Source organism: Pteronotus mesoamericanus, unplaced genomic scaffold, assembly GCF_021234165.1.
Source record: "Pteronotus mesoamericanus isolate MK-2021 breed Mesoamerican mustached bat unplaced genomic scaffold, CSHL_Meso_final contig_68, whole genome shotgun sequence".
Classification (NCBI taxonomy): domain Eukaryota; kingdom Metazoa; phylum Chordata; class Mammalia; order Chiroptera; family Mormoopidae; genus Pteronotus; species Pteronotus mesoamericanus.
The window spans coordinates 730,340-758,014 of NW_026555234.1; the positions used below are offsets into that span (position 1 = coordinate 730,340).

General features: G+C 64.6%; 1 protein-coding gene across 2 annotated transcripts; it reads right to left on the minus strand.

The window, feature by feature from the left end:
* Window positions 1–27,675, minus strand: LETM1 (leucine zipper and EF-hand containing transmembrane protein 1). 2 transcript variants are annotated; one of them, XM_054581863.1, is made up of 14 exons: window positions 27,405–27,675; window positions 23,625–23,685; window positions 16,725–17,172; window positions 13,336–13,479; window positions 12,839–12,976; window positions 12,050–12,253; window positions 8,434–8,553; window positions 7,163–7,294; window positions 6,721–6,864; window positions 6,034–6,162; window positions 2,976–3,110; window positions 1,873–2,063; window positions 1,285–1,423; window positions 1–749 (listed from the first exon to the last, which is right to left on the minus strand). In XM_054581863.1, the coding sequence occupies exons 1-14, from the start codon at window positions 27,478–27,480 to the stop codon at window positions 591–593; spliced, it is 2,220 nt and encodes a 739-aa protein (XP_054437838.1). In that variant the 5' UTR covers window positions 27,481–27,675; the 3' UTR covers window positions 1–590. The 2 variants fall into 2 exon arrangements, with proteins under 2 accessions (XP_054437838.1, XP_054437837.1); XM_054581862.1 differs by having other exon boundaries at window positions 6,034–6,165.

The window sequence follows — 27,675 nt, forward strand, 5'->3', positions numbered from 1 at the left end:
TTGTTCGGCTTCATTGGGGCCTGGGCCCCGGGGCGCATCAGGCGTCACTGAGTGAGGCTGGCTGCCGGGGGGGTGTCTGTGCATGGTAATCGGTACAGGATGAGGTGGACGTACAGGCGGATCAAGAAGAGCTGGCGCACAGACCAGGACGCCCGCGCGGGACGGCACCCCTGCCAGAGCACGGCCCTGCAGCGGCCCCCGCCCGGGCGGTGGGCGCTCCCCGGCAGGCAGATGGGGCCCTGGAAACACGCCCCAGCCACCCAGCCGCTGCCGCGCTGCGGCCGCCCGAGTCCGCGGGCCAGCGTCCTCTCCTGGGCCGAGGGCGGCCGGGGTCCACGTGCCGCCGGGTCCTCTTCTGCCCGGACAGCCACCACCAGGCCGCAGGCCCCCGCAGCCACTGAGCTGGGCCGTGCGCAACCACAGTGAGCACGCAGGCGCGATTCCGGGGGCTTGGGGACTCCAGGCTGACTCTTCGTGGAATGGTGAAAATTAAGTTACTTGATGATGGACGTTTCCAATTTATTCCAGACGAACTATCAGTCATGTCCCTAAGGGCCACCTCACAGCAGCTGGGGCCGGGCCGCGGGTGGCTACCCCTTCACCTCGGCGGCCTCCTTCTCCGCCTTCTCGGCCTTCCCCTTGGCCTTCTCCTGCTCCTCCACCTTCTCCTCCTTCCCCAGCATGGCCACAATCTCAGCCACCTGGCTGGTGGAAATGTGGATGTCTTCTTTGTCCACCAGCTCGATCACCTGCACGCACAGGGAAGGACGGGGGCTAGGGTGCGTTTCCTCGACCACGGGCTGAGCCGGCCTCCGGGCCCTCGGACGCCACCACTGTTCCACCAGGGGCCCCAGAATGAGGCCCCCGCCTCCTGAGGGGCCGAAAGACTCCAAAGACCCCAGGTTACAGGCCACCAGAGCGACAGAGTGTTTCTGGGACCCCGGCTGCAGGGACACATCCCTGCTGGGCCGCGGAACCTGCCCTGGACAGAGACCCCGCCCCTCACCCCACTGAGCAGAGTGCAGGGTGCGAACACCCGAGCTGCCGTCACGGCAAGAAGGGCCCCGGGAAGGGGCGGGGCGTGGAGCTGGCCTGCTCTGTCTCTGCAGCGAGTGAGGACGTGGTGCTCAGACGAGCACCTGCTGACCCTCGGCCTCCAAGGAACCGAGGGGGCCGATGCTCGGTAACCAGCTGGAGAGACCAGGACCACAGGGGCCACGCGGGACAGCAGACCCGCAGGCTGCCCACCCCGCACCCTCGCCCGCCGTCCCGGCCTGCACCCACCTTGACGAGGTCGTTGATGTTGACCTTGCCGTCCTTGTTCTCGTCCAGTGCGGAGGCCAGGCTGACTAGCTTGCTTTCCGGAATGTGCTTGATTTGCTTCATGGCACTGATGAGCTCTGTGACGCTGATGACAGTCTCCCTGGGGAAGGGGCAGCCTGCATGTGGCTCCGCCCACCCCCACGGCCCCAAGGCTCCCAGGCCACGCGCCTTCCTGTGGGGACGCCGAGAGCAGCCACTGCGAGCCTGGGCGGAGTTCCTGCAGGCCTGTCTGCCCTGGGTCAGTGGGGGAGCTGCCCCCTGACCAGGGAGGGCGGGTGGGCCCACGTAACACAGCAGACAACCCAGGACGGGGAGCTGGCCTTGTCTAGGGGGGAAGGGCCAGCAGCCTTGGGACAGCCCGGAGCCTGGCCCCTGGGGTGCGGAGGGTCAGCTGCCACCTCCTAGTGGGCAGCTTTGTCCTGGGCAGAGGCGGCCCCATGCCCGCACGGGGGTCCCTGCCGAGGCCGGGTTTCTGCCTGGAACCCCTGGGTCAAAAGGCAGAGCGGCCAGCGCGGAGCCCTCGGCCCTGGCGCCCGCGCCCACACTCACCCCGCGGGCGAGCCCGGGGCAGCCGCGCCCAGCTTGCCGGCCTGCTGGTCGGCCTCCAGCTGCGCGAGAAGCCCGTCAATCTGCCCAATCATCTGCTGCACCCTCTTGGTCAGCCGCTTGCTGGCTTTGGACTCTTCCACTTCCATCTCTTTGCCGGTCTTCGAGAGCTCCTTCTTAATCTCTTGCAAGTCCTAATGAAGGTATTTGATTGTAAAAAGTCTGCCTTAAAAAAACTCTTACAACGAAACTTGCCCTGTAATTCACCCAAACTAGCACCCGAAGGGGACGCGCCGCAGCCTGCGCAGCGGCAGAGCCGTGGGCCCCGCCGTGGGGGCTGCCCCGTCCGACCTAGCACACAGGTGCGCGCTGGCTCCCGCAGACCCGGGCCTTCTGTGTAGCAAAGGGAATGGAGTCTGTTTTGAATCTCAACTTCCCTCCTATCTGCTAAAGAATAAGTAAATGGATGAAAGAATCAAGGAACGGTGTGTGTCTCCTTCAATTCCACGCCACCTTTCCCAGGAGCAAAGACGGAGGGTTGGGGGTACGCGGCAAAGGCTGCGGTCACTACAAGCCCCGGCGTCTGAGGGAGCCCATGAGCACAGGGGCTGTGTCAGAACAAAGTCCAAACACAGCAGATTACTTTTACCAAACTCAAAATTAGTCCTCTTTTCCCAATAGAGCAATGAAAAGAGTTTTTTAAGTCAGATTAAGAAGTACTACCGATAAATAAAAAAAAGTTTTCATTAAAAAGAAAAAAAGCAATCGCCACTATGAGAGCAAGTCGGGAAGTCAGGAATGAAAGCAGGATTTCCCGTATCCGCGGACCAGACCCTCCTCGCACCTCCACGCAGCACAGAAGCGGCGCAGGGCGCGAGCTCGCCGCCTGCAGGGCCAAGGGCCCGCTCCCGGGAGGCAGTGACAGGGGCCATGGCTGTGCGGGTTCTGCGAGCCACTCGCTCAGAACTCACTCTCCTCTCCAACGGCCCTTCGGTGTTGGACTCCCTAGCTCACCAAACGTGGGACAGAGGTGTCACTAGAAACCGGGGGCCCGGGAGACACGAACGCAGTCCTAGGGGCGGACCGCACGCGCCCCGGCCCCGCACCTCGTTGTAGTCCTGCACGTCCTCCTTCAGCAGCTCCAGCTCCTCCTTCTCCTTTGTCAGGGATGACTTCTGCTCCTTCAGCTTTGAACAGGCGTCGCTGAGGATGTCGATTTCCTCCTTGGTGATTTCCTCTTCCTGGGAAGGAAACAAAACAGAAACACCTGGGTGGAGGGACCGCGCTGTGCCTGTCGCGTTCACGGCGCGCAGCGGCGCCTCGGGGCCGCAGGCACAGGCCCCGCCTTTGCTCTTCTCTACAGGACGTGTAGAGAAGACCTGACACACGGACACACGTGAGACATGGACACGCTACAGGACATGTACAAGACCCGACACATGGACACGCGTGAGACCGTCACCACCAACGAGAAGCATCTGTCACCCGAGGCTTCCTGGCGCCCCGGAACCCTGCCCTACCCCCGCCCCCCGGTCTGTCTTCTGCCCGAACCTCACACACACAGGGTTTCGCCTGACTGCTCTCCTCCAGCTCCGAGGCCCCTGGGCGCGTTCCCGTGATGGCCGAGTAGTGAGTGTTCCATCCAGTGGAGACACCAAACTGGCTCGCCCACCGTCTTGCCTATTCTAGGTCCTTTGACTTTCCACGTGAATTTTAGAGTAACTGAATCCCAGCAGAGGAGCACGCTGGGGTCATGCTGGCCTCGCCCTTACAGAGCAGCTGGAGAACGCGCCTCCTCCCGAGTCCCCGCGGTACCTGCAGGTGCAGACACCTCCGTCTGCCTGGCTCTGACAGGGCCCCGCAGTGCGGACAGCGCTCAGCGAGCGGGTCTCACGCAGCTACTTTCAAACCTGCCCCCGAACAGTCCACTTTTCGGATGTTACTGTGATTGGCATGCTTTTTGAGCCCTGGCTGGTGAGGCTCAGTGGACTAAGCACCGGCCTGAAAACCAAAAGGTCACCAGTTCGATCCCCAGTCAGGGCGCAGGCCTGGGTTGTGGGCCAGGTCCTCAGTAGGACGCGCGCGCAAGGCAACCGTGTTCTCTCTCACACATCCATGTTTCTCATCCTCTCTTCCCTCCTCCCATCCCCCTCCCTAAAGATAAATAAAATCTTAAATAAATAAATGACAGGCTTTTGGAATGTGCGACTTCTGATTATTCATCACGAGCACAGAGACGCACACCGGTTTTCAGATCCTTTGTGAACAAAGACGCTTCGCTCCTTTCTGACCTGCACGGTTTCCCCCTCAGCCACTGTCCCAGCCAGGCCCGCAGCGCCAAGAACGGGTGGCGAGGGCGGGCTGTGCGCCGGCCCAGGGCCCTGTGGAGCCGAGGCGGCCCCTCCCTGGCTCGGTGGGGACGCGCCCCACCAGAGGACACAGCTGCGTGGTCAGCGCCTCTTCCTGCCCACAGAAACGACCGCATGCAGCGCCCCCCAACCCCGCTAGGCTGTGAGCGACGGGGCGGACGGGCTGTCCCCTGGGAGCCCCGCGATGCAGCGTCCCCCGTGCGGCGCAGCCGCCGCTGACCTGCTGGGCCCGCTGAGCCTTCCCGCCCCCGCGGTCCTTGGACGCGGCCAGCTTTCTCGCACCAGCCTGGCCCCGCGTCACGTTGTCTGGCTCCCGACCCCCACCAGGAGCTCGCGGCACTGCAGGGCAGGCCTGTCCCCAGCCCCTGGCGCCTTTCCCGGAAGCAGATAGGCCGGAGGCGTCCTCTGCACACGGCCCTCCAGCCGCGCGCTGCCCCTCCAAGCAGGGACCCATCCCTTGGCTTCTCTGCCCGAGGACGCCCAGGCCTGCGGGGACCCTAGGGCAGGGCGCTGGCCCCCACCGCAGGGCATCTCTTCAAACCGCAGCTCTCCAGGGTCCCGTCTGAAGGTTTGTGCTCCCTGCTAACACGTCTTGGGCAACACTCAGCTCCCAAGTCCTCGTGTGAGGTCATGTTGCCTTGGACACCCAAGCCTTCACCCCAGAGGTGGGAGGCGACTGTCTCCGAGGAGCCAGCAGCCGTTCTGGGCCCACCTGTGGCGGCGGCCCCTCACCCACGCAGGCCCCACGGCTGGCCTGGCTCACCCCCTTGGCTCAGCTCTCCTGGCCCCACACCCTCTAAAAAATGGCCCGTGTCTTGGTCCCTGACCCTTCAAGTCCGGCTCCGCCGAACTCCCGGGCACCCTTCCTCCTGGCCCAGCCGGGCTCCCCGGAACGCCCCCCCCCAGCCCCCGCCCAGGCCTCAGCACACTGGATCCGCGTGTTTGCTCCCAGCCGCCCCCTGGGCCTCAAGGCTGTCCGTGGAGTCAACAGAGCTCCCCACCCCGGCTCATTTCAAGCCACGCCAGCGCCCAAAAGCAGCCCCTCCCCGCCGGCTCTGGAAAGCGCCCCCCCACCCCGCCTCCCCCAGCACACACCGCCTCCGGGGTCACGGTCCCTCGACGGCAGCAGCCCACTGGGGGGGCTCTGTCTTTTCTCAGGAACAGCTGGGACCTTCCCGAGCCCTGGGCCCTCCCCACGACGCCCTGCCGCCCTCCTCCTGCCTCTGCCGAGGACTGCCCCTGCCAAGGCCGCTGGCGACCCCACGCCGCCCACCAGAGTCCATCCTCAGGCCTCGTCCCCCCGGCCCTCAGCACGCCCTCCTCCGGACAGGCTGGCGGCCCTGCTCTCCCACCAGAGCGGCCAAGCGGCCAAGCGGCCGTGGCCATCTGTTGCTGACGTCCTCCTCACGACGGCCGGTGAGCAGCTCCAAACAGGAGCTCCTTGCCCCGGGCCCACCTGGGAGGTGTAGACAGAAGGAACCCCCTTGGGGAACAGGCTGTATCAGGAGGGCGAGGCCCCCAGAGCACCTGGCACATCACGGGCTACCAGAGAAGGTGACAGAGGGTGACAGCAGGTGGGCCTCTGTGGAGGGGTCATCCCCGTGTCCCCTGCCAAAGTCCAGCTCGGCTGACGAGGAGCCTGGAGACCGACCTGTGGGGGCCCTGCCACTCGGAGCCAGAGGGCCCGGGCGCTAGGGAGCGGCCACCTCCCCTTGGCCTTCCAGCCCAAGGCGCTGGCCTCACCCCGCGGCTCAGCCCTGCGGCCGCTCCCCTGTGGGGCGCGCGGGGCTGTTACCTGCACGCCTCGCAGGACGGGGGCGGCGTCCTTCAGGGCCTCGGCTGGCAGGACCACATCTGGCACTTCCGGCTGCAGCTCGGCCACGGGCCCCCCGGGGGCAGCTTCTGCCGCTTCCGGCGCCACTTCCTTCTGAACACAGGCCAGGGCCGGCTCAGGGCCACGCACCACCCCCGCGGCCTTCCCGAGCGTCCGCACGGGCACACCTCGAGCAGGCCCGCTGTGTGGCCGCGGGGACGCGTGCCTTCCGCAGGTTTCAGCACAGGGCTCCCCGCCGGGGCCGAGCGCGTGACCAGGCGTGTCCCCACGGCCCCGCAGCGGCGCACAGCGCTCCCTGGGCCGCCGGGCCTCCACCAGCAGCTACAGCACCTCGGGTCTTCTGTCCCTTCCCGTCTGCTGCACGAAGCCACCCCGGATGTGCAGGGTGGATACCCCGTGGGCATGCGTGTCGGGAGCCGAGCCCATGCAGAGCCTGGGCCGGGGCCTAAGCTGGCCCCGCGCGCCGACCAGCACCCAAACCAAGGGAGCGCCAGCGCCTCTCGACTCCCAGTTCCCCGGCACGCCCCAGCCTCCCTGCCCCGCTGCCCCCCCGCCGCCCCTGAGGACAGAGGAGCCAGGCCTGCAGAGCCCCAGGCGCCGACAGCAGGGGGACCCCGTGCCCTGTCCCGGACGCCAGCGGCCGTTCACCTTGGCCTCAGAGAGCCTCTGCAGCTCCTTCTCCTGCAGCTCCTGCCGGATGGCCTCCTCCTCCTGCAGCGTGGCCTCCAGCTTCGCCTTGTTGTCCACCTGCTCCCCCTCCACCTCGGCCACCTTCACCTGAGCCTCTTTCGCCTTCAGAAAGGATGTGCCTGGCAGTGAGCCCGCGCAGGCCCCCGCAGAAAGGCCCTGGCAGCCCCCGCCCCCGCCTGGAGGCAGCAGGAGGCGCTGCTGGGAACAGCTCGAGGCCCCCAAGGGTCGGCAGGTCGGACAGGGGCACTCGCTGTTCAGAGGAAGGACGGACCAGAGAGCAGGGGAGGGGAGCGGGTGGGCCCCGGGTGGCCGCGGCCGCGGGGCGGTGTTAGTGTGGCCCGTCTCTGGGGAAGGAGGGCGCCTCACGGGGCAAGCAGCGGGGTCTCCTGGCAGCACGCACCACTATCTCTGGGAGGGTCTGCAATGTGGACTTAAGCTGGTCAGCCGGCGACAGGGTGTCTGGGAGGTACATGGCCCGGGACAGGATGAGCAGCGACGTCGGGATCTCCTGGTGCAGGTGCAGCTCCAGCCACTGGGATTGGGAGTTCAAGACCGAGACTCACCTGCTGGCCCCGTGCGACCCACCCCTGCGGTCTGGACGGGGCGCTGGCCCTGGCGCTTTGCTCGGGTCAGCTTACTGCCTCGTTTCACGACTCAAGGCCCCCGAGCCAGCCGCGCACGAGGGGCTGAGGGACCTGGAACCGGCGCCCCGGCAGCTGGGCCTCAGGGCGTGGGACACACTGGGCGAGACCAGACTCGCTGCCCACAAAGCCTTCGCCTCAGCAGGGCATGCAGACCCCACCGGTGGCGGCTGTGAATTCATGCCGCACTCGGGGCCTACACACCGACCGTGGGTCAGGCACCATGTTAGGCCACTTGAGTGAGAAAAAGGCAACACTCAGGCTGACGAGAGCCTGACAACATTGGGACGACACTGGACACAGGGCAGAAGATGAGAGGAGGAGGAACCTGCCGACCAGGGAGGATCGCTAAGGAGCGTGCGGCAGCCAGAGAGGGAAGAGGCGAGAGCAGGCAGCCCACGGCAGATGGGCCGTGGCCGCACAGGGCAGGCCACCAGGCGCCACACGGAAGGCGTGCCAGCCCGGGACGAGAGGCGGAACGCACTTCGTGACGGCCGCGTGTGTCGGGGGACCTGACGGGACGCATGCTGGCCTCCACGAGGAGGACGTGCAGACGACCATGGGGCGGCAGCGGCAGCCTGGGCAGTCAGGAGGACCCCGCAGGCTTACGCCTGCTGACGTGGAAAGCGGATCGTACGCCTGCCGCCCTTTCGAGGTCCGACAGTGGAGGGGTGGGCAGCGCTGCCCTGTCCGAGCTGCTGGAGGGGCCAGGGTGTGCTGAGCCCCCTGCCCTTGGTGAGAGCCAGGCCCGAGACAGAGGGAGTTAACCGAGGCCTCCTCTGTCCACAGATGACGGCAGAGACAGAAAGGACATCACCGTCCACCACAAGCCACTGAGAAGAGCCAGAGCCGCCCTCACAGGACCAGGTCGCGACACGCCCTGTCCAGCCCGGCCAGGCGGGAGCAGAGGCCCGGCAGGGCGTCCCCGGCTCTCAGGACGTCCCCATCTCCTCCAAGCCGCCCCCAGGAGCCTCCACGGGTCTGACGGAGGGCAAGCCCCGGACCGCGGGCCGGGCCTGCGCCCACGCACCTGCTTCAGCTGGTCCCGCAGGCGGTCTTCAGTGACGCCCAGGGCCCGCATGCCTCGTGCCCGGCAGGCCGCCTGCAGCTCCTTGACGTTGAGGCTGTCCACGCCCTCCTCAGCAATCAGCTGGAAGAGAAGTCAACACGTTCCCACTTGGAAAAGCCTCCCGAGGTCGATGGCGTGGAGGCCACGCGCTTGTGAACCAGGTATCCAGTCACGAGTCCCTTTCCCGGTGTGCCCTGCCACGGCACAGGCAGACCACGCCCACTGGGGCTGGCGCTGGGTCTGTGGGGACCGGGCCGCCTGACGGACGGGCCGTGGGCCAGCACCAACCCTGAGGCTCGGTCCAAAGTGCACCCCAGCCCCGGCCCCGGCCCCAGCCCCACATCCCGCCCGCACCGAGCAGCCTGCTCAGGGTCTGCCGGACGGCGGGCGGGGGGCCCGAAGGCTCCTGAGATGGCTCTTGGCCTCGGCCGAAGTGCCTCCCCAGCCCGGGGAGAAGGCTTTGGTGCATCGGGACGATGGCTAACCAAACAAGCTACCCAGCCACGGCATGTCTTAAAAAATCCTCATCTCAAGGTATTTTGATCGATTTGAGAGAGTGATGAGACACAGTGCCTGGTCGCCTCCTGCACGCGCCCCGACTGGGACTCGAGCCTGCGACCCTTCCGTGCACGGGGTGATGCTCAGCCACCCGAGCCGCCTGGCCAGGGCCACCTTGTTTTTCCGCCCCTCACTCTGCAGCCAGAGGCACGGCCCCCACGCCACCCCTTCTGTCACACCCATCGCACTCGGTTAGGCAGGCACGCGGCGGGGGGGCGGGGACGCTCGCGGGGCCGCCCATGCTTCTCCTGCCGCGCCCCCTCTGGTGCTCCAAGGGGCGGGTTCCCCTCCCTCCTGTGTAGGGACTCTCCCTCGGGTTCTTCTAGGACGTGCCTGCTGGCGACAGGCCTCTTAGCTGTTCCTCATCTGAGGGCGTCTCATTTCCTCCTCGTCCCTAGGACACTGCTGCTGGACGGGGTTCTGGTCGCTGGTTTCTAGACCCCGAGAGACACTGACCGCTTCCTCCTGGCCTCCATGGCTCCTGGCGAGAAGTCCGCTGCCGCTGGCATTCTTTTCCCCGCTGGCAAGATGCTGTCCTCTCCCCCTGCTGCCAGAGTTGCTTCTGGCCTCGTGCGCGCATCAGCTGGACCACGAGGCGTCCTGGTGTGGGTCTCCTTGGGTTTATCCTGCACGAGGCTCCCTCAGCTGCTGAAAGCTGCAGCTCTGTCCTTCACGGATTTTGGGAAGTGGTCAGCCATTGTTCCTTCGAGGGCCTTCTCAGCTCTGCGGGGCCCCTCCCACTCTGGAGCCCGGCGACAGGCCCGCAGCTCTGCGACGGTGGCCCAGGCCCTGTGCGGGCCGCTCCCTCGCGGCTTCCACTCCGGTGTGCAGGCACGCAGTCCCTGCTGTTTCGCACCGAGGTCGCTGCTGCCGTCTCCCGCCCTGCCTTCTCCGCGGGAGGGTGCTTTTAACAGAGCCCCCACTCGGCTCCCCTCTGCCCGCTTCTTCCCGGGGAGACGGTGTTTCCAGGCTCCCGCAGCGCCTGCCGCGGCCGAGGCTCCCAGTGAGGCTCTGAGGCTGCGGGGGCCCCCTGGCCCGTCCTCCTCGCGCCGGCGCCCACGCTTCGCCCCTGCCATTCCTGCTGGGCCCCCGGTTCTGGGCATTGGGGGCCACTCCCTGCTGCCCCTGGATGCCCTGGGGGTCTCACTCTGCTCGCCTGTCGCAGCTCGCGCCCTCTGACATGGCTCGGGCATGGGCCCGAGGGTAGATTTTGTAACTGGTGAGGCAGCATCTGTTACATCTAACCTAACGGCCAAAGTTATTTCCATCCCCGCAGCAGCCCGGCTTTTTCAAGCCCTCCGACCACAAACCCCAGCCTCTGGGTTTCACTTCCTGCCCCGCCCAGAGCGCCTCCAGCTGGCCACTCCCACCCCCTCGTAATCACAGCGGGGACCGGCCCCTCCCCCTTCCCTGGCTGCTTCTGCTTCCAGGTTGGGGGGCGGGTCGAGGCCTCACATGGCTGGAGGGGCGGCCCGAAGGGCTGCCGTGACCGTTTCCAAGGGCTGTGGACAACGGGCTCCTTCCCCGGGCACTGAGCTCCTTGTGGCCGGAGCCCCCCGTAAACCGCGCCCCAGGTGGTAGGGTGCCGCCTCGTCCCCACCAGGCTCCTCACTTCGTGCTGCTAGGGGGAGAATCAGATGCGGACTAAGGTTAGCACGTTCAAGAAAACACGGCAAGACGGGACAGTTTTATGTGAAAAGTGAAATTTGTAAAAAGTGTAAAGCTCTGAACAGAATTCCTAGGATTGAAATGAAGAACTCAGAAATGGGTTTAAGAGCAAGCAGACCCAGGAAGAGAGATTCGTCCACGGAAGCACAGAAGGACGCGGGGACACGGGGTTGGGGGAAGCGCTGGTCTGGGCGCCGGCAGGGGCAGGAGCCCTGACCCCTGATGGGACAGCGGCGAACACGGGCACGCCTGGCGCAGCACGGCTGTGAAAGGGCTGACCTCCAAACGCGCAGCGCACCTCGGAGGCCGCCCGGTGGCCGCCCTGGGAGGGGCGCCGACAGGCTCGCGACACCCCCCGCACCGCTGAACACCAGCCTGGCGCTCCACGCCTAGCCAAGTGCGCCCCAAGAACCAGGGGGCGGCCCCCGCACCGCGGGCACGGGGTGTGCCCCAAGCTCAGGGTGGGAGCCTGGGCGGAGACGACGCCAGGGCGGGAAGGGCAGGAGGTGCCGCTCACGGCCGGGACGCGGCCGCGGCCCCGCGGCAGCAGATGGAGGTGAGGGCGCAGGGGCCCCGCTGGGAGCTGTGGGGGAGTGTGCCATCGCCTCCAGGGAAACTGCCAAGATGACAAGGACTACGCTGATGGGGCAGAGGGGTGACATAGCAAAAACCCTAGATTCCTCCAGAACAAGGAAAGAGAGGCGATCACACACCCCGACGGCCGGGGCAGACGGGCTGTGGACAAGCACATGGTCGGAACACCAGACCGCGCCCCCTGTCGGGGCGAGAGGTGCCGCTGGGGAGCAGGGCTGCTCCCCGACCACCGTGGAGGAGCCCCGGGCGCACCGCGGGCCAGCGGGGGCTTGCTTCTCACCCCCTGCCTTCCACTCGGAGGCCCGATTCCAGGGCCCTAATGAGGGAGATCGTCAGAGAGCTCGGGCAAAATCCCACGCGGAAAAGAGTTTGCTGGGCTGCAGGTCAGGGCAGCAAGAGACGGGCTCCAGGAGGGGCGCTATGCAGCACACACAGCGCGGCACCAGGCAGGCACTCAACCCCCCTTTCCCTCCGGCCGGGGGCTTGGGAGGTTGGGGCATCATCCCGTAAAGGTCACGGGTTCCATTCCCAGGGCGGGCGCACGCATAGGTTGCAGGTCTGATTCCCCGGTCAGAGCATTTCTGCAGGCGGCACCCGGTCGGAGTTCCCCTCACCCTTTCAATGACTCCTGGCAGCATGGGAGACCTCCGACTGCCCCGCCCGGGGACCGGCGCGGAGACCGCGCGAACGAGGCGGGCGCGGCCGCGGCCCAGGCCCACGGGCCACCAGGGACACCCCTCTGCCCGCCTGCGCTCACCTTGTCGTCGGCCTTGATGGAGCGCAGCCGCATGGTGAGCTGGAAGCGCAGGAAGTTGTTGGTGCCCATGGACTGCAGCTCCAGCAGCTTGCACAGCGCCACCAGCTGCGGCCGCGTCAGGTTGTCCAGCGTCAGCTCGTCCTCAAACAGCTTGGAGAAGCGCATGATCTCCTCGTTGCTGGGCCTCTCCCCGGTCTCCCGGATCTGCGAGAGCAAGGGCAAGGTCACCACGGCGCGGCGGCTCTGCAGCGCCCACCCCCACCCCACCCGCAGGCAGGGGGCAGGGGTTGGCCCGGGGGCCTGCACCACCAGGACCCCTCGTAGGTGGCCCCTCAGACTCAACTCCCCGGGGGCAACCTGGGCCGCGGGGCCAGGCTAGGGACCGAAAGAGGGCCCAGGCCCCTTGCTGCTGGACAGGAGACCCTGCCACCCTCTCCCCACCTCGGACGCGGCTGTGCAGCAGCCCTGGCCCCCCAGTTAGTCACGACTGCAGGGTTTCAGGCTCCCCTGCCAAACTCTCCCTCCCCCCCGGGCTGCCGCAAACTCAGACACACAGGCACGGGACGGCATGTCAGGAGGTCCGAGTCCCCCACGGAGGCTCGACCTTGCCGAGCGTCCCTGAGCCAGGGGGCGGCAGCTGCCGCCCGCCCAGGGGCGCCCCTGTTGCCACGGTAGAAAGAGAGAGAACAGCAGTGGGGACCACACCCAGGCAAGGGCGGTGGCCGAGCCTCTAACCAGCACTCGGGACCCGCGGGCAGAGGCCACGAGGGCTCCGAAGCATCAGGGCACCTTCTGGAAAAACACGGAGAAGTCTTTGGTGGCGTTCCCCTTGGCTGCCTTGTTCTTCAAGGCCATCTCCTCGATGGTGTCCTGAAGGAACTTGGCCAGCTCCAGCTTGACCCGTAGCTCCTTCTTCAGCCTCTCCTCCTGCGGGACAGAGACAGGGCGCTGCACTGGTCTGCCCGGAGCCCCACCAGGGCCCATGTGCGGAACCGCCTCCCCGGCTCCCACACACTGGGGGACCCAAGCAGGGATGGCCAGGGGTACGCACACGGCTGGGCACATGTCTCCCCACAAGGCCCAACTGACTGCAACAGCAAGAAAGCCCACCCTGGGTCCCGCCCCAACAAACAGGCTCAGCCCAGGCTTGAAGCCACGGGTCTAGGGAAGCCGTGCTTTCAGATGCGTTCAGGGGCAGGCCTGGACCCTGGGGTCTGGCAAACGCCCCAGATGCCGCATGATGGCCACTAAGAACCGCGACCTGCACAGCAGCCTCCGTGAGTCACCTTGCTGGACTGGGTCTCGAACGTGGAGGGCAGCATGTTGGGGAAGAGCTTCACGACGACGGGCAGGAGGAACTCCATGAAGGGCACCACCACGAAGACCAGGAAGGGCACCAGGCGGAAGAGGTCGGCGCAGATCCGGAGGAACTGCAGAAAGCAGCGGGGTCAGAGGGCGCCGGCAGGCCCCCAGCGGCGCACCGGCGGCTCCCGAGGGCCACCGTGCACGCGTGCTGCGGCCTACAGGGAAGCTGGCAGGAGCCCACGTTCTGCCTGGGGTGGCCCTGCCCAGCGCCACTGACCTGGGACCGTGGGGTCCTGCTCTGCAAAACTAGCTGAGGCAGTCACGGCGCTGCCCACCTGGCCGGCCAAGAGTGGCGGCAGAGGACAGCTCCCTGCAGAGAAGGCTGTGGCTGCGCCCCTGACCCCAAACGCTGTGCTCTCCTCTGGTCTTTCCTGAGATGGTCAGATTCGCTAGGCCACACAGCCTTCACTGGGATGAACCCGAGTGCTTCAACAGGAACACACTGTGGGCGGTGCCCTTCCCAGAGCCGCTCGGGGGCACCACAAATCCTGGGCACAGGGAGCAGGGCGCGGGGTCTCTGGCTGCGAGACCCTCCTCCCCAGGCACTCCTGGTGCGCGTCGCTTCACCATGACGGCCGCGGCTCGGGGACCGAGACGGCCCCCTCCCCGTGTCCTCTCCATGCGTCTGTGAAGGCTGACGTTAGGTCCAGACACGCCTCTTCCCAGCTGGGTCTGGGTGACCGTCCTCGAGGAGAACAAGTTCGGGTGGGGCGCCCTCCCAGGGCGGCGCGAGGCGGCCCTGAGGCCACACCCCCACCCGCCTTCCTCCCTGGGCCGCTGGCCCATCCCATCGCCCCGCGGCTGCCCAAACAGTGACTTCCGGACAGCACCCCGTCGGAGGGAGCCCACCCTGCCCTTCCCGGCCCCTGGCTCCACGGCTCTCCCGGCCATCTCTGAATCTGGGGGTCATGCAGTGGTTTTCTCTTGGGGGCTGGCTTGTTTCCTGGAGCACAACGTCCTGGCGGCCCCCCGTGTCCTGGCGGGGGTTAGAGCCCCTCCCTCTTAAGGCTGAGTCCCATTCCATGGTGTCGGGGCACCTCCTTTGGTGACCCTTTCACCCTGCAATGGACACTCGGGATGTTTCCATCCTTTGGCTCCTGGAGTTAATGGAATGTTTAAAATGTCCATTTCCTGCCCTGGCTGGGTGACGCGGTGGACTGAGTGCCAGCCTACGAGCCAAAAGGTCACTGGTTCATTCCCAGCCGGGGCCCAGGCCTGGGTCGCGGGCCAGGTCCCCAGGAGGGGGCACGTGAGAGGCAACTGCCCTTGGATGTTGCCCTCCCTCTCCTTCTCCCTCCCCCTCTAAAAATGAATAAAGCCTTAAAAAAAAAAGGTACAATGTCTATGTCCAGTTCTTGATCGCGAACATATAGAAATGCCATCGACCTCCCCACGGTGGTCTCGCGCCGTGCAGGCCCCCCGTCCTCGCCCACGCAGTCCGGGCGTGCGCTGGGGCCTCACCCCGCACTGCCATGCATCCTGTCTACCCCGTCTTTGCCCTGTCACTTTGCTTTTTCACCTATTTATATTTTCTTACCGAGGACACGTTTACTGCTTTTAGACAGGAAGTGGCAGGGGTGGGAGGGAGGAGGGAGGAAGCATCGACGTAAGAGGGAAACACTAACCGCTTGTCCCCCACGTGAGCCCCGACGGGCTCGCACCCTCAGCCCTTGGCTGCGTGGGGTGACGCGCCACCAGCGGGGCCCCCGGGCTGCCCTGTCACTTTAAAAGGCTGTCAGCATGAAAGCCGGGTCTGCGGGTCAGGGGCAGGCACCTGGGGACAGGCGCCCTCTCCACACTGAAGCCGCAGGTCCCAGCTGCAGCGCCAGGGACAAAGCCACCCCCAGACGCCCCACGCCCCACACGAGCCCTCAGCCTTTGCTGTCCCTCTGCAGAACGTGACAAGCAGGCATTCAACAGTCACATGAGCCAAGTTCACAGTTCGACTGTGCCTCCCGCTTTACCTCTTGTGTAAGTTTTATTTATGCACTTGAACGTTTCTGTGGTGCCTGCCTTTGTCTTTGTGAATGCTGTACTTGTAAGAGTCGCTTCTCTGCCACAACCGGGGCCCGTAACGAAGCCCCAAACCAAGGGAAAACCAGCCCAGGCCCCGAACCTGCCTCTCGGGCCGCTGGCAGTACCAGCCCCTGCCAGGCCACCGCCACCAGCCCTCAGGCCTCCCCAGGGCTAACTCGGCTGCTCCAACTTTTTTCTTAACAGTTCAAACTGTCCTCAATGACTGAGTGGCAAAAACCCCGTCACTCCCAGCAGAGCCAGACAGGGCGGGGCTGGAGAGAACCTGAGCCACGAAGCGTGATGCTGTCATCAGCGGCCAGCAGGCGGGTGACTGAAGTTCTGCCCCCGCTGCTCTTTCTTCAAACCACTGCTCTGCACCCTTCTAAAACAGCACGCCCTGGAAAGGCCCAGCGCGCCAAAACCCACCGGTGTCCTCAATGAGAGCCCTTGAGAGCAAGCATGAAGCCAGAAGCCGCTGCTCCGGCAGGTGTCGGCCCCTTCCCAGGGCGCGGTCAGGCCCCCACTCCCTCCCGGAGGGGCCCCCTGGCGGCCGACTCTGAGGGGGCACATTTCCGCGCTCTCCTTGGAGCGTCTGAGGGCACTGAGAGCCTGAAGCTGTCCCTTGTCCCCTGTGACTGAGCAACAAGGAAAAGAAAGGGGAAGAGGAAGGCAAACTCACAGCACAGCTGTCAGGCATTTCAGGGACCAGGCAAGAGAGACCAGAGTCTGAGCAGCTGGAAGCCAGGAAGAACCCCCGAGGGAGCGGGGTACCAAATGCCTAACCAGAGGCCCCCGCAGAGGGGACGGGGCGTAAGGGGACTAAACCGGATGCAAAATTTATAATGAGGATTGGATTCAGCCCTGGCAGGTGTGACTCAGTGCACTGAGCGCCGGCCTGCGCACCAAAGGGCTGTGGGTTCGACTCCCAGTCAGGGCACCTGCCTGGGCTGCGGGCCAGGTCCCCGGCTGGGGTCGCAGAAGCAACCACACATGGATGTTTCTCTCCCTCTCTTTCTCCGTCCCTTTCTCCAAAAATAAGTATTTTTTTAAAAAAGGTTGAATTAAGAAAATAAAAAAGCCCCCGAACCCCAGAAGCGCAAGCGGCAGGTTCTGCCACTGAGGACACCTCCGGGTCGGGAACACAGATCGCACACAGCAAACGGAACCAAGCCCAGAGGGGCAGGCGCTGCCCGAGGGCAGCGGGAAGCGGGGAGACCCACAGGCCCCGCCGCCCGCGCCCCGCCCCCCACGGTTCCGGCGCGTGGGGGCGGGGGGCGGGGCGCGGCGCACGTACCTGCCGGCGCTCGCGGCGCGTCAGGCTGTGGCCGTTGAGGATGCGCCAGAGCATGCGCGCGGCGATCTTGGTGTCGATCCAGAGCAGGCGGAAGCCGTGGTAGTAGTGCCGCAGCTCGTCCACGACGCGCTGTCCCAGCGACTTCTTCACGGCCACCTCCGTGGGCGGGCTGTACACGGGGCCGCCCTCCTCCAGCTTCTTGTTCTTGTCCTTCAAGGACTTGAGCGACTTCTCCACCACCGAGTCGTCGCCCAGCCGGGGCGACGAGTGCCAGCAGCGCGCCGGCAGGAACTGCGACGCGGGGCCCAGCAGACCTGCTGAGGCCGGCGCCCACGGCACGCGGGCCACCGCGGCTGCGCGCTCGAGCCTCCGCGTCCGGCAGCCCAGGGGGTCGCCTCCGAAGTAAAGGTACTTGGGGTGCATGGAGGCGCGGCCCAGCGGAACATGCCTGGAAGATGAGAAAGAGCGGTGTCTCCGACCGAGTCTCAACCCCACCCCCAATCTCCTCGGTGTCTAAACCAGCTCCCCCACCGTGCCCCCTGCGGGGCAGGGAAGGGGGGGCCCTTCCCCTCCAGAGCTGGGGTGAAGGAGCTGCCCCGCGATTCAAAGTGGGGTCGGGGGGCTGGGGAGCTTCAGGTGGGCGGGATGGACACCAACACCCGACCCCGGAACAGGCAGACCCAGCTCTGGGGGGTCCCAGGCCTGTGCCCAAAGACGGAGTGTGTGGAGGTGGGGGGTGGGGCAGGGTGGGCCTCTCCCCTAACGGGCGACTTTCACAAAGACCCTCAAGGCCTGAAAGTCAGCCAGGACGCTGCAGCCGGGGGTGGCCCAGACTGCTGCATCCGCTGCCCAAAGGCGGCGGCGCGAACGGGCAGAAACCAACGAGTGCCACCCCCAGCCCTCGCGCTCCCACTTGGGCCTCGCTTGCTCGTTGTGCTGGCCTCCTCCTGGCCGCCCACAGGTCCGGGGCTCGCTCAGGCCATGGCCGCCTCCCTGTCCTCCTAGCCGGCGCCACTCCCGGATCCACCGCGCACGCTGCGTCTCCCACTGGCCCCCAGGGCTCCACCAGGCCCTGGGGGAAGCCACAGGGGCTTCTGTGGGTGGAGGCCTCTCTGACCACGCTCTGACGCCCATGGGGCCGCCTGCCCTCCCCAGCCCAGGGCAGCCGCACCCTGGGCGTCCACCTGCACGACAGCCCTGCGAGGGGACACCGCAGCCTGAGTGTCCCGCGCCGCCCACAGCACACGGTGCCCAGCCAGGGCCCAGGGTTCGTATTCAACCCGCGCCGTCTACTGTCCCCAGGGGCCTCTCCCTGCTGCGTACAAATCCACGTCTAGGCGGCCACAGGCTCCAGACGTTTCAGGGGCAACGCTCCTTCCCGCCTGCCTCCTCTGCGCCTGGCTCGGCGCGGCAGGGCGGGCTCAGGGCCAGCTGCACCACGCTCGGCTGCGTGACGGTGGAAAGCAGCCGAGCCTCTCTGAGTCTCTGCGCCTCAAGGGCGTCCTCCGTAGCCCTGTGCCCTGGCCTTCTCGCACACAGGGCACCCAGAACCGTGTCTGGTGCACAGCGACGGCCAGCACAGAAATGGCAGCCGTCATCACTGCCCCACCAAACCGCCGGGGAGCTGCCAGGCGGGGCTGGGAGGGGGCTAGGGAACGGCCGGCCCAGCTGCCCCGCCCACACAGTGGGTGCGGACCGGCAAGCCGCAGCCTGTGGCGGGCAGTGGCAGCTGGCACGGCTCTGCTGGGCCACCCCACCCGGCCCCTGCCAGCCCCTCCTGTCCTGAGCCCCTGCTCCTGCCTTCCGAGGGCAGGGCCAGCCCTGTCCCGTGGAGGGCCCCTCCAAGCCCCGTCCTCACAGTCACGGCCCCCACGGGACAGGCTGCACGGAGGATGGCCGAGCTGCTCTGGCCCAGGCCGCCCCCGACCACCTGCGACTAGGAAGCAGGCCCCTGGGCCCCAGCCTCGGCTCTTGGGGCAGAGAGGACAGCGGCCACACACAGAGACGACCTCGCTCCTGGCTTCCTCGAGCCTAAGTATCCGATTTCCAACCCTCAAGTGGCAAGGAAGCAAGTGGCTTCTACGAGAAGGCATGACGTCAGCAGTGGCCAGGGGCCGCCAACAGACACGTGGAGACAGACTGAGCGGAGGAGCACACGGTGTGCCGGCGAGGCCGCTGCCTTCACGCACGTTAGACGGATCACTGCTGGCCGTGGCCAGAAAGGGTTGGCTGTTTCCAAAAGCACAGAACCGTGTCATTTACTATTTTAAAAATTCCCATCCACACCAGCCTGGGCACCGCCACCTGTCCAGAAGCGGCTGGGACAGACATCGTCGTTGTGCACGCCGGCCCTGCTCCGCCCCGGGGCCCCGAGGAGCGCCCACTGGCACCGCTGTGCGGCCGGAGGCTCAGCCTCCCACCACCCCATCACCGCACCTGCTCCTGCTCTTTGTCTGTCTGTCCTTCCTCTTTTTATCTTTTTAAATAAACCACCTTCTGAGCAGTGGGGGAGGGGGATATTCTGGGCAACGACATGTCAACAAGAAACACGTGGTCACCAAAGGAAGGCTGGCCTTTTGGATGCCATGCCGCCCTCCGAGAGGAGGGGGACTGCGCAGCGCCCAGCGGAGCAACGGCGCTCACGGTGCTGGGCCACGGCTGCGGGTGGCAGGCGCCAGGCCAGCCCTCCGCTGCAGCACCCCCGACTCTGCAGCCAGGCGTGGACATGCCTGCGGTCACTAAGCTGCCGCTAACATGTCCCCTTGAAGGGAACAGCTCACCAACTCAAGGGCCCAAGGCCGGGCCTGAGAGGACGGCAACCCTACACACCGCCGCTCTCCAGGGACACGCCAGTGATGCCGGCAGCACCCGGGCGAAGAGGATGGTCCCAGAAGAGCAGGACCGCCCTGCCTGGAGGCAGGGGATGAGACCCCACTCGCGCAGCTGGGGAGCTGGGAGGCCGCTGCCTGCGGCCTCGATGCCTCGGGGGGCCCAGGCCCCGCGCCATCCAGAGCAGCGAGTGCGGGGCACCTGTCACCAACACGTCGATATTCCCGCCGTCTTGTGAGCGGCCGCGCTGAGTGAGGCGTGAGAGTGCAAACAGCCCCCGCCCCACAGGTCCTTGCACTGAGTGAGGTTTGAAAGCCGTTGCCCTACAGCCTGGCGGCCGCCTCACACCCTGGAGCCCCCCTGCCGCGGCCCCGGGATGAAGGCCGTCGGGCAGCACGGCACCGTCCATGACGTGGGCCTGGGCCAGGGGTCTGGGCCGTTGCGACGGAAGGCGGCTTTCAAAACAGTGGATACAAACGGCCCCCACTTGCAAACTTACATGTGTGACTGACTCAAGTTTCCTTAGGTTGTGCGATCAAATGAAAAAACTTTCGGATGTTGAGACCTAAGATTTTGACTCTCATCTGTAATTCCTAACTTGACCTGTATGAGTTCAGCAAAACAGTCTTACAGTTCTTATGAACTGTCTAAGAATTATGGACTTATTAAAAGGTATGTTAATAAAGCACAACTTTTGGTTTTTTCCCTAATTTTTATTTGTTGCTTTTAGGGAAGGAGGGGGCGGGGCGGGGGAGAGGGCAGCTCGGATTTGCTGGTGCGCCTGTGCGCGCACTGAGCCTCGCGTGCGCCGACCCGGGCGGCGGACCCCCAACCTTGGTGAGGCGGGACAGCCCTCCAGACAACAGAGCTACTAGACCAGGGTGCTTTTATGTTTCAGTAGGAACCTTAAATGCAGGCAGGTATCTCTGAATCTTAAGGGACTTGATCAACTGAACACACACACCTAACGGAAACACTCTGAAAACAGACAGGAGCCGACAAGGCACAGAGCGGCCACACGCTGGAGGCTCCGAGCGGCGCAGCCATGAGAATGCGCGGACGGCCACAGCTGGGTGGCAGCAGGCCTGGCCGCTGAGACCAGAGCCGGCAGCACCACAGAAGCCGTGGCCCTGGGGGGACAAGCCTGCAGCGAGGACAGCCCCCGGCACCGCCTGCAACGGTGTGGCGGCAGCGGCTCAGGCTGCGCAGTGGGGCTGGGTAAAGCGGCTGGCACAGGACGGACACGGCTGAGTAACCATCCCTGAGAGAGGACCGTGGAGAGGGAGGTCGTCGCCACCGCCAAGTGCTGGGCTGGCCAGAGTCCGTTTGGCTTTTTCTGTACGATGGCTCTAGTAGCACTTAACTGTCTTTAACTTCATTTGAAACAATTTTGTTAGATTGCATTGGGACTGCTGCCATATCAGCGTGCATTTTAAAAATCTTATCAAAATTGGTGAATTTTTGTGTAGCCTTTTAATACGAAGATGGAAGAAAATATGCAACGTTTTTGGCATGTTATACTTTATTTCAAGAAAGGTAAAAACACAATTGAAGTGTGAAAAAAGGTTTGTGCAGTGTACAGAGAAGGTGCTGTGGCTGATAAAACATGTCAAAAGTGGTTTGCAGAGCTTCGGGCTAGAGATTTCTCCCTGGACAATGCTCCACAGCCAGGTAGACCAGCTGAAGTTGACAGCGATCAAATCAAGACGTCAACTGAGAACAAGCAACATTGTACAACACTGGAGACAGCCAAAATACTCAAAATATCCAAATCAGTATAGTTATTTGTGAAAATAAAAATGCATCTTTTATGGAAAAAACTAAACGGACTTCTTGGCCAACCCCACAGGTCACATCTGGGAACTGTCTTAAAAGCAGTGCATGTGGCCTATGTAACAAAAATGACAAACCTTTTTCTGAAAGAAAAGTTTTTAATAAAACTGCCCTGGCTGGTGTGGCTCAGTGGGCTGAGCACCGGCCTGGGAACTGAAAGGTCACCGGTTCGATCCCTGGTCAGGGCGCAGGCCTGGGCTGTTGGCCAGGTCCCCAGTGGGGGGCGCTCAGGAGGCAACCAGTCGATGTTGTCACTTGCACATTGCTGTCTCTCTCCCTCCCTTCCCCTCTCTCTAAAAGTAAATAAAATCAAAATAAAAAATGATTTACATCTGGGAAAAATACACACGACTTAAAAGTCACTATTCCCCAGTGATTTTTATGGGTTTAATGACATTCCAGTTCCAATCCTGAAAAGACTATTCTAGAACTGAAATAATTCTCCAGTCCAACCAGCGGGACAGTCCCCAAAAAAGACATGCAAGGCCTGGCCCCCGAGACGAGAGCGGCTGGAGGGCTCACGGAGCTGAGCGGCCGCGCGGGCCACGGGGAGCAGCGGATGCCCCGCGCGGAGGGACGGGCGTGCTGGTCCTGCGTGCGCTGGGCCCGGGCCCGCGGTGCCACCCCCACGCAGGGTTGTCCCCTGACGGCAGACCCCAGCGCGCAGCGCCCCGGCCTCCCCGAACCCTCGGCGCTCTAGAGCCGGACCCCGTGCCCTGCCTGACCGGCGGGTCTGGGTGGGTTGGGTGTCATCCCACAAAGCAGAGGGCCGCCACTTAGGACACACGCCTAGGTTTGCAGGTTAGGTCCCCATTCAGGGTGCCTACGAAAGGCAACAACAGATCAATGTTCCACATCAGTTTCTCTCCCTCTCTCTTTCCGTTCCCCTCTCTCTAAAAACAAAACAAAAACACAACAAAAACCCCAGAGACTTCCCTGGCAACCATGCCTGTACCTTCGGGTCGCTGAGCCACCCTGCTTCCAGCCACCCATAGGCCCAACGCCCCTGAAATGCTACCTGAAGACTACAAAGTTTACTCCCGAATGAAATCTGTAAAGGCCGAAAGTAAAGATGTCCTGTGCTGAAACGTCAATGGCTCCACGCCATAGAAAAAAAGATTTCACAACGGGTCCCATGCTATAGAAACCCAGCTGAAGTTGAAGCTGACAGGCCGGAGCACCGGGCAGCGGGGCAGGGCTTCCAAACAGGCCCTGCTGGTCCCAAGGCCCAGCCCGCACGCCAGTCCCATCACAGACACCGCACGGGCTGCGCACGTGAGCACATCCCGGGCCTTAAAGCGGAAACAGGCTTGCTTTAACCACCAAGCTGTCAGGGATGACGTGTGCAGTTTTAGAGAATTAAATCCGTCCCAGGACGCATCCTCCAGGGAAGTTTTATAGCCAAGATGAGGTGACGCGTTAATAACCTCAAATGAGTGAGACCCGAAAGATCGCACAGCTCCACAGCGCGGGGCTGGGAGGACGGTCAGCAGCACGCAGCCAGGAGGCCGGGTGCCCTCGCACAGGGAGGACCGGGGGTGTTGGGAGAGGGGACCCCTGCTCTGGGTGTCCAGGCAGGTGGACAAAAGCCTGGTGCCAGGACAGGGGATGGCCAGTGGGAGAGCACAGCAGCCCCGAGGGACATTACGGTGTGCGTGGCATGGTGGACTGAGAAGGGTGGGTGCCACTGCCTCCAGGGAGCCCTCCAGCCTCGCAGCAGCAACGACGGCCCTCTTTCACGAAAGGGAAGCCCACCACATTCCAGACATGTCCCCAGAGCTCGGCAGGGCGAGCCCCGTGGCCAGCACTCGGCCCTGGAGGGGCTGTGTGTGGGAGGCAGGGTCTGCCGGGGGTTCGCTGACAGCCGGGTGCTGACAGCGCTGCCTGCCGACACCCACCCAGCGTCTTTCCGCAGAGACGCGCGATGGGCCACCACCACGGCAGCCGTGTGAGTGCGGGGAAGATTTGTCCCGCTCGGCACGCACACTGTGCTGTAAATGCTGTAAGACCAGAATAAAATGCACCAAATGCTAATAACATTTGTAACAGGCACTGGGATGATGAATGTTCGTTTATTTCCCACAGATTCACCAATGGATGTGGTGTGTATTTCAAAATGAAAAGACACAGCTCAACAGGAGAGACAGAGCACAGCAAGGCGGGCGACGCTGGCTCCCCGGCAGGGGTCGCGCAGCGCCCAGGCAGCACCAGGGCGGACAGTGGTGTTCGTTTACTTACACGCGGCTTATCCACCCCACGGTGCTGGCACAGCTGAGACAAGCGTGATCCCCCAGGCTACCTGCGAGAAAAACAGAGAGAACTGAGATGAGTCCCAGGCCGGGCGCTCGATGCTGACACCAGCTTTCAGTCGGAGAGCACGCCCCTCTTCTGTGGGCCGAGTTGCTGGAAGCCCCTTTGCAGGACGCTGTGTCTCAAGGTGGCCCCCAGCTCCTCGCATCCCAAGTAGGGACACCAGGCTCCACCGGGCAAGGGCCCAGCAAGTCTGACATTCCGGTCTCCCAGCCGGGGACCATGCTCCACTTGCTCCAGCCTGGCTTTAGCAGGCAGAGGCCAGGATACACACGACCCCCACGCACAGGCAGCCCCACAGCGCAAGCAAGGGCCACGTGAAAATGACTTGAAGTCTTCCCTGCCCACACAAGGGGGCGAGGCCTGAGAGTTACTGGAAAACCAAGTGCCAAAAGTAAGCCATTTCTTGGTTAAACAATACAGTACAATTGTAAGGTTTTGATGTATTTTCGATCACTCTGGTTCCCGTAAGCACAAATTCAAGGCTCACCCACATGGCCAACGTTCAGGACCACCCGCGATCAAGCCCTGGGCTGCGAAACAGCCTGCAAGGAGACCAGACCGACCCTGACGGGCCACCAGGCAGCGAGCCTGGAAAGGCGGGCGGCCCGTACGGCCCTGCGGGCAGCAGTGTCTGGCACAGGGAAGGTGGGCAGGGCAGGGAAGAGGCTCCACGCCTGGGCACCCTCGGAGCAGGCCCGGCGAGGGGGGCCCTCTGGGGACACAGACTTCCAGTTGTCACTTACGTAATTCAATAGGAGGCCGGTGCCAACACGGGCAAATCTCACGTTCTGGTTCAGACGGCTGTTTCCATCAAACATTACATTTAAGACCTTGTAGACGGATGCCAGCCTCGTTTTGGGTTGGGAGCCGGGCTCATGAGCTCAGTCACCATGATTTAAATGTTACATTTTCAGTTAAAATGAAAAAGCAGGTGACAAAGATGACACCATTCCAGCTGAGGAGCACCCCCTTGCTGTCCCCCAAACAGAAGCCTCCCCTCCCCTGTGCCTGGGCCAGCCCCCTCCACAGGCTGGCCCGGAGACTCTCCCTGCCTCGCAGGTGCCCCAGCGAGGAGGCGGCCGTCTCAGCCCAGGGCTCCCTGGCCTGCCTCGCACGTGCAAGCGGCATGAACCCCCCACCCGCTCCCTTCCCCCACACAGCACTCCGCAGGCCTCCCCCAGCCTTCCGGGGAGACCCAGCGCGGGCTCCAAGGCTCTGTCCCCTCTTCCCCTCCCCCCTGCGGCAGGGTTGCGGTCCCCGGGCCGCGCCCTCCTGGAAGCCCCTCCATCTTTAGTCCCACAACCAACCCTCGCGCTCCACGCGGGTGCCGTCCTACGATTCATTTCTGACACTGCCCAGGCTGCAGGCAGGCCCACAGGTTAAGGCTCAGTCCCCGCTCCACACACAAGTTGCACGCAGGGTCCCCAGGCCACCCACACCCTGCCAACTACAAACCCAGGGCTTCCGTGACCCCCAGTTTTGATGCTGTGCTGGAACGACACAGGACTCGGAATGCGCTCTGCCCCTGCCCCTGCTGTGAAGGGTCACACCATCTGCGCGCAGAGGTGCCCAGCCTGAGGCCCTAAGTGCAGCCACTCTGGCCCTGTGGGGCTGCCCAACGCCCCCAACCCGGAAGCTCCCCAGCCCCCGTTGAAGAGTGTGCACCCTTGTCCCCGAGGCATGACCGGCCACATTATTGGCCGTTGGCAAATGAACTCAACCTCCGGACCCCACTCCTCCCTGGAGGTTTGGGCGGGTTGGAAGGCCCAGCCCTGCGTTGCTGGCGCCTCGTTAACACAACCTCTGGTCGTGGAAGGGGCCCACTGTAAGTGACAGGACAGCCGGACCACTCGGCCACTCCACGGCCTTCTAGGGCCCGGCCTGGCACCGGGGAGGGGCTGGACCCAGTCTCACGTCTTCATGCCCCACGCTTTTCTTCACCTGCCTTCTGGGGACCAGACTCTCCTCTCCGGCCGCCCTCCCAGCTGCTGCAGGCAGAGGACCCAGAGGGCCAGGGCCCCCCAGGCGCCCACTCCCAGACCCCCAGGCTCCCCAGCTGCTCCTCCCAGGCCCTGGGTTCAAGGACAGCCAGAGGCTGGAGCCTCCCAGGGGTGAATCTGGTCAGCCCACCTCCAGGCAGACCAGCCAGCTCCCAAGTATGCAGGGCACTCAACGCTCCCTCCCATAGAGCAGGGTGTGAAACCGGGCAAAGTGCAGGCACTGCCCAGGAGGGCCCTGCGGGTCCGCACCTCAGCCCCCACCCAGGCTGCGTGACCGCCGTAACTCGCGCTACCCGTGGGCTCCTTCTCAGGGTGCGATGGGGACACTTCTCCCCCAACCCACAACCCCAGTCTGACCCCGTGAGAACATCAGGCGAACCCCACAGAGGGGAGTCCTGCCGCTGCACGGGCAGCCCTCCTCACACCTGCAAGGGGGGAAGTCAGGAGCTGTCCCGGGCTGAAGACAATCGCAGCTGAACGCAGTGCGATCCGTCAGGAAAGTCTGCAGCGCAGCGGGAAAGTGCGTCCCAGGACCACAGTCAGCTCAGTAAAGGGGACTGGCGCGGAGTGCGGGGCGCAGTTAACAGCAACGTAGCAACGCTAACTCAGTAATCGTGATAAAGAATCAGAGTGACGTCCGATGTCAGTAACGGGGGATGTAGCCAGCAAAGGCCACGGCACCGCTGCGTGTCGTTTCGCGGGGTTCAGGGATCCGGGGTCCCGACGGGTCCCGCAGCAAACCTGATATAATGGGGCCGTAATCACAGGAAACATTCGTGTTCCCGAAAGGGCACAACCCCAAGACAGGTCCGGCGACCCGCAAGCCGCGGCTACGGAAGCGCAGAGAGGCCACAGCGCTCCGGTCCGCACCCTCCACCGAGCGCGCGCCCGCCAGCCCGCCCGAGGTCTGAGCGGCTACCGCCGGAAACAGCAGGAGTCCCGTCCCTTCCCGCAGCTCCCTGGGAAGCTGCGAAGCACCTCAAAGTACATCATCGTACTTCAGCCTCAGCCTTCCAGGGCAAGTGTTATCTTTACCCCAATCTTACAACCAAGGACCAGACTCCGGGAGGGAATAACATAAAAGAGAGGCAGGGACAGGGGGCGAGAGAGTGCCGGCACCCCGCCCGTCGACTCCAAAGGGCCCGGCCGTAGGTGTGATCCCCGCGTCACTGCGAGGGTCACGGAGGCTTCCGGCTCCACGGACCGGGCCCGGCCCCGGCCCCGCAAGGCCTGAGGACTCTCTATAGACGCCCCAGGACGCCACACCGGTCCCACGGGCACCCCGCAAGCGTGCAGGTCCTTCTCGCCAGGGTCTGCCAGCCTGGCCACCTCATCTCGAGAGCCCGGGAAGGGGCCCAAGAACACGACAGTCCTCGTGATGAGCTGCGCGTGCCACCGAGCTCAGCTCCGAGAGCAGCGCCGACAGCTTCCCGGGGCTGGCTGTCAGCGCGCTCCCTGCAAAACTTTCCGAAGCCGCTCTCGACGCGGCGGCCAGCAGCAGGGCGCCTGAGGTCACAGCGCGAGTGAGTCACAGGCGCCGCCCGTGCCGGGCTGTCCCGAGCGCACGGCAACCACGGCCGCCCGGGAGAGGCGCAGGAGCAGGGCCGGCCAGGGTCCAGCCCGGGGTGACCCCTGCCCCGGCAAGCGTGTCGTCCGTCCCGGCGCCTCCCAGACCCCCGGCCCGCGCCACCGGCCGAGCGCTTACCCCTCCGGGCGGCGGCGCGGGGCGCCGGGAGACGGGCAGGCGGGCCGCGACAGCTCCTCAGTAAGATGGACGCCATGTGCCCGGCCGCGGCGGCCACGCCGGCCTGCTGCTGCTGCCTCCTCCTCCGCGGCTCCTCGCTGGCCCGGCGGCGCCTCGGCCCGCCCGCACGGACGGCTGAGGGCGGCGGTTGGCTCCCGGCGGCGGGCGCTCAGCTCAAGGACCCGGCACCGGCGGCGGCCATGTCCCGGCACAGACGTCCGGCGGCGCGGGG

Bases quoted from the DNA above. Each gene is read 5' to 3' on its own strand.
- LETM1 (XM_054581862.1), bottom strand. From the start codon at position 27,480: ATGGCGTCCATCTTACTGAGGAGCTGTCGCGGCCCGCCTGCCCGTCTC. The intron at 3,111-6,033 runs GTAACAGCCCCG...TTTCCTTCCCAG, and splicing joins CCGTCCTGCGAGGCGTGCAG to GAAGAGGAAATCACCAAGGA. The intron at 750-1,284 runs GTGGGTGCAGGC...CTGTGCGTGCAG, and splicing joins ACATCAACGACCTCGTCAAG to GTGATCGAGCTGGTGGACAA.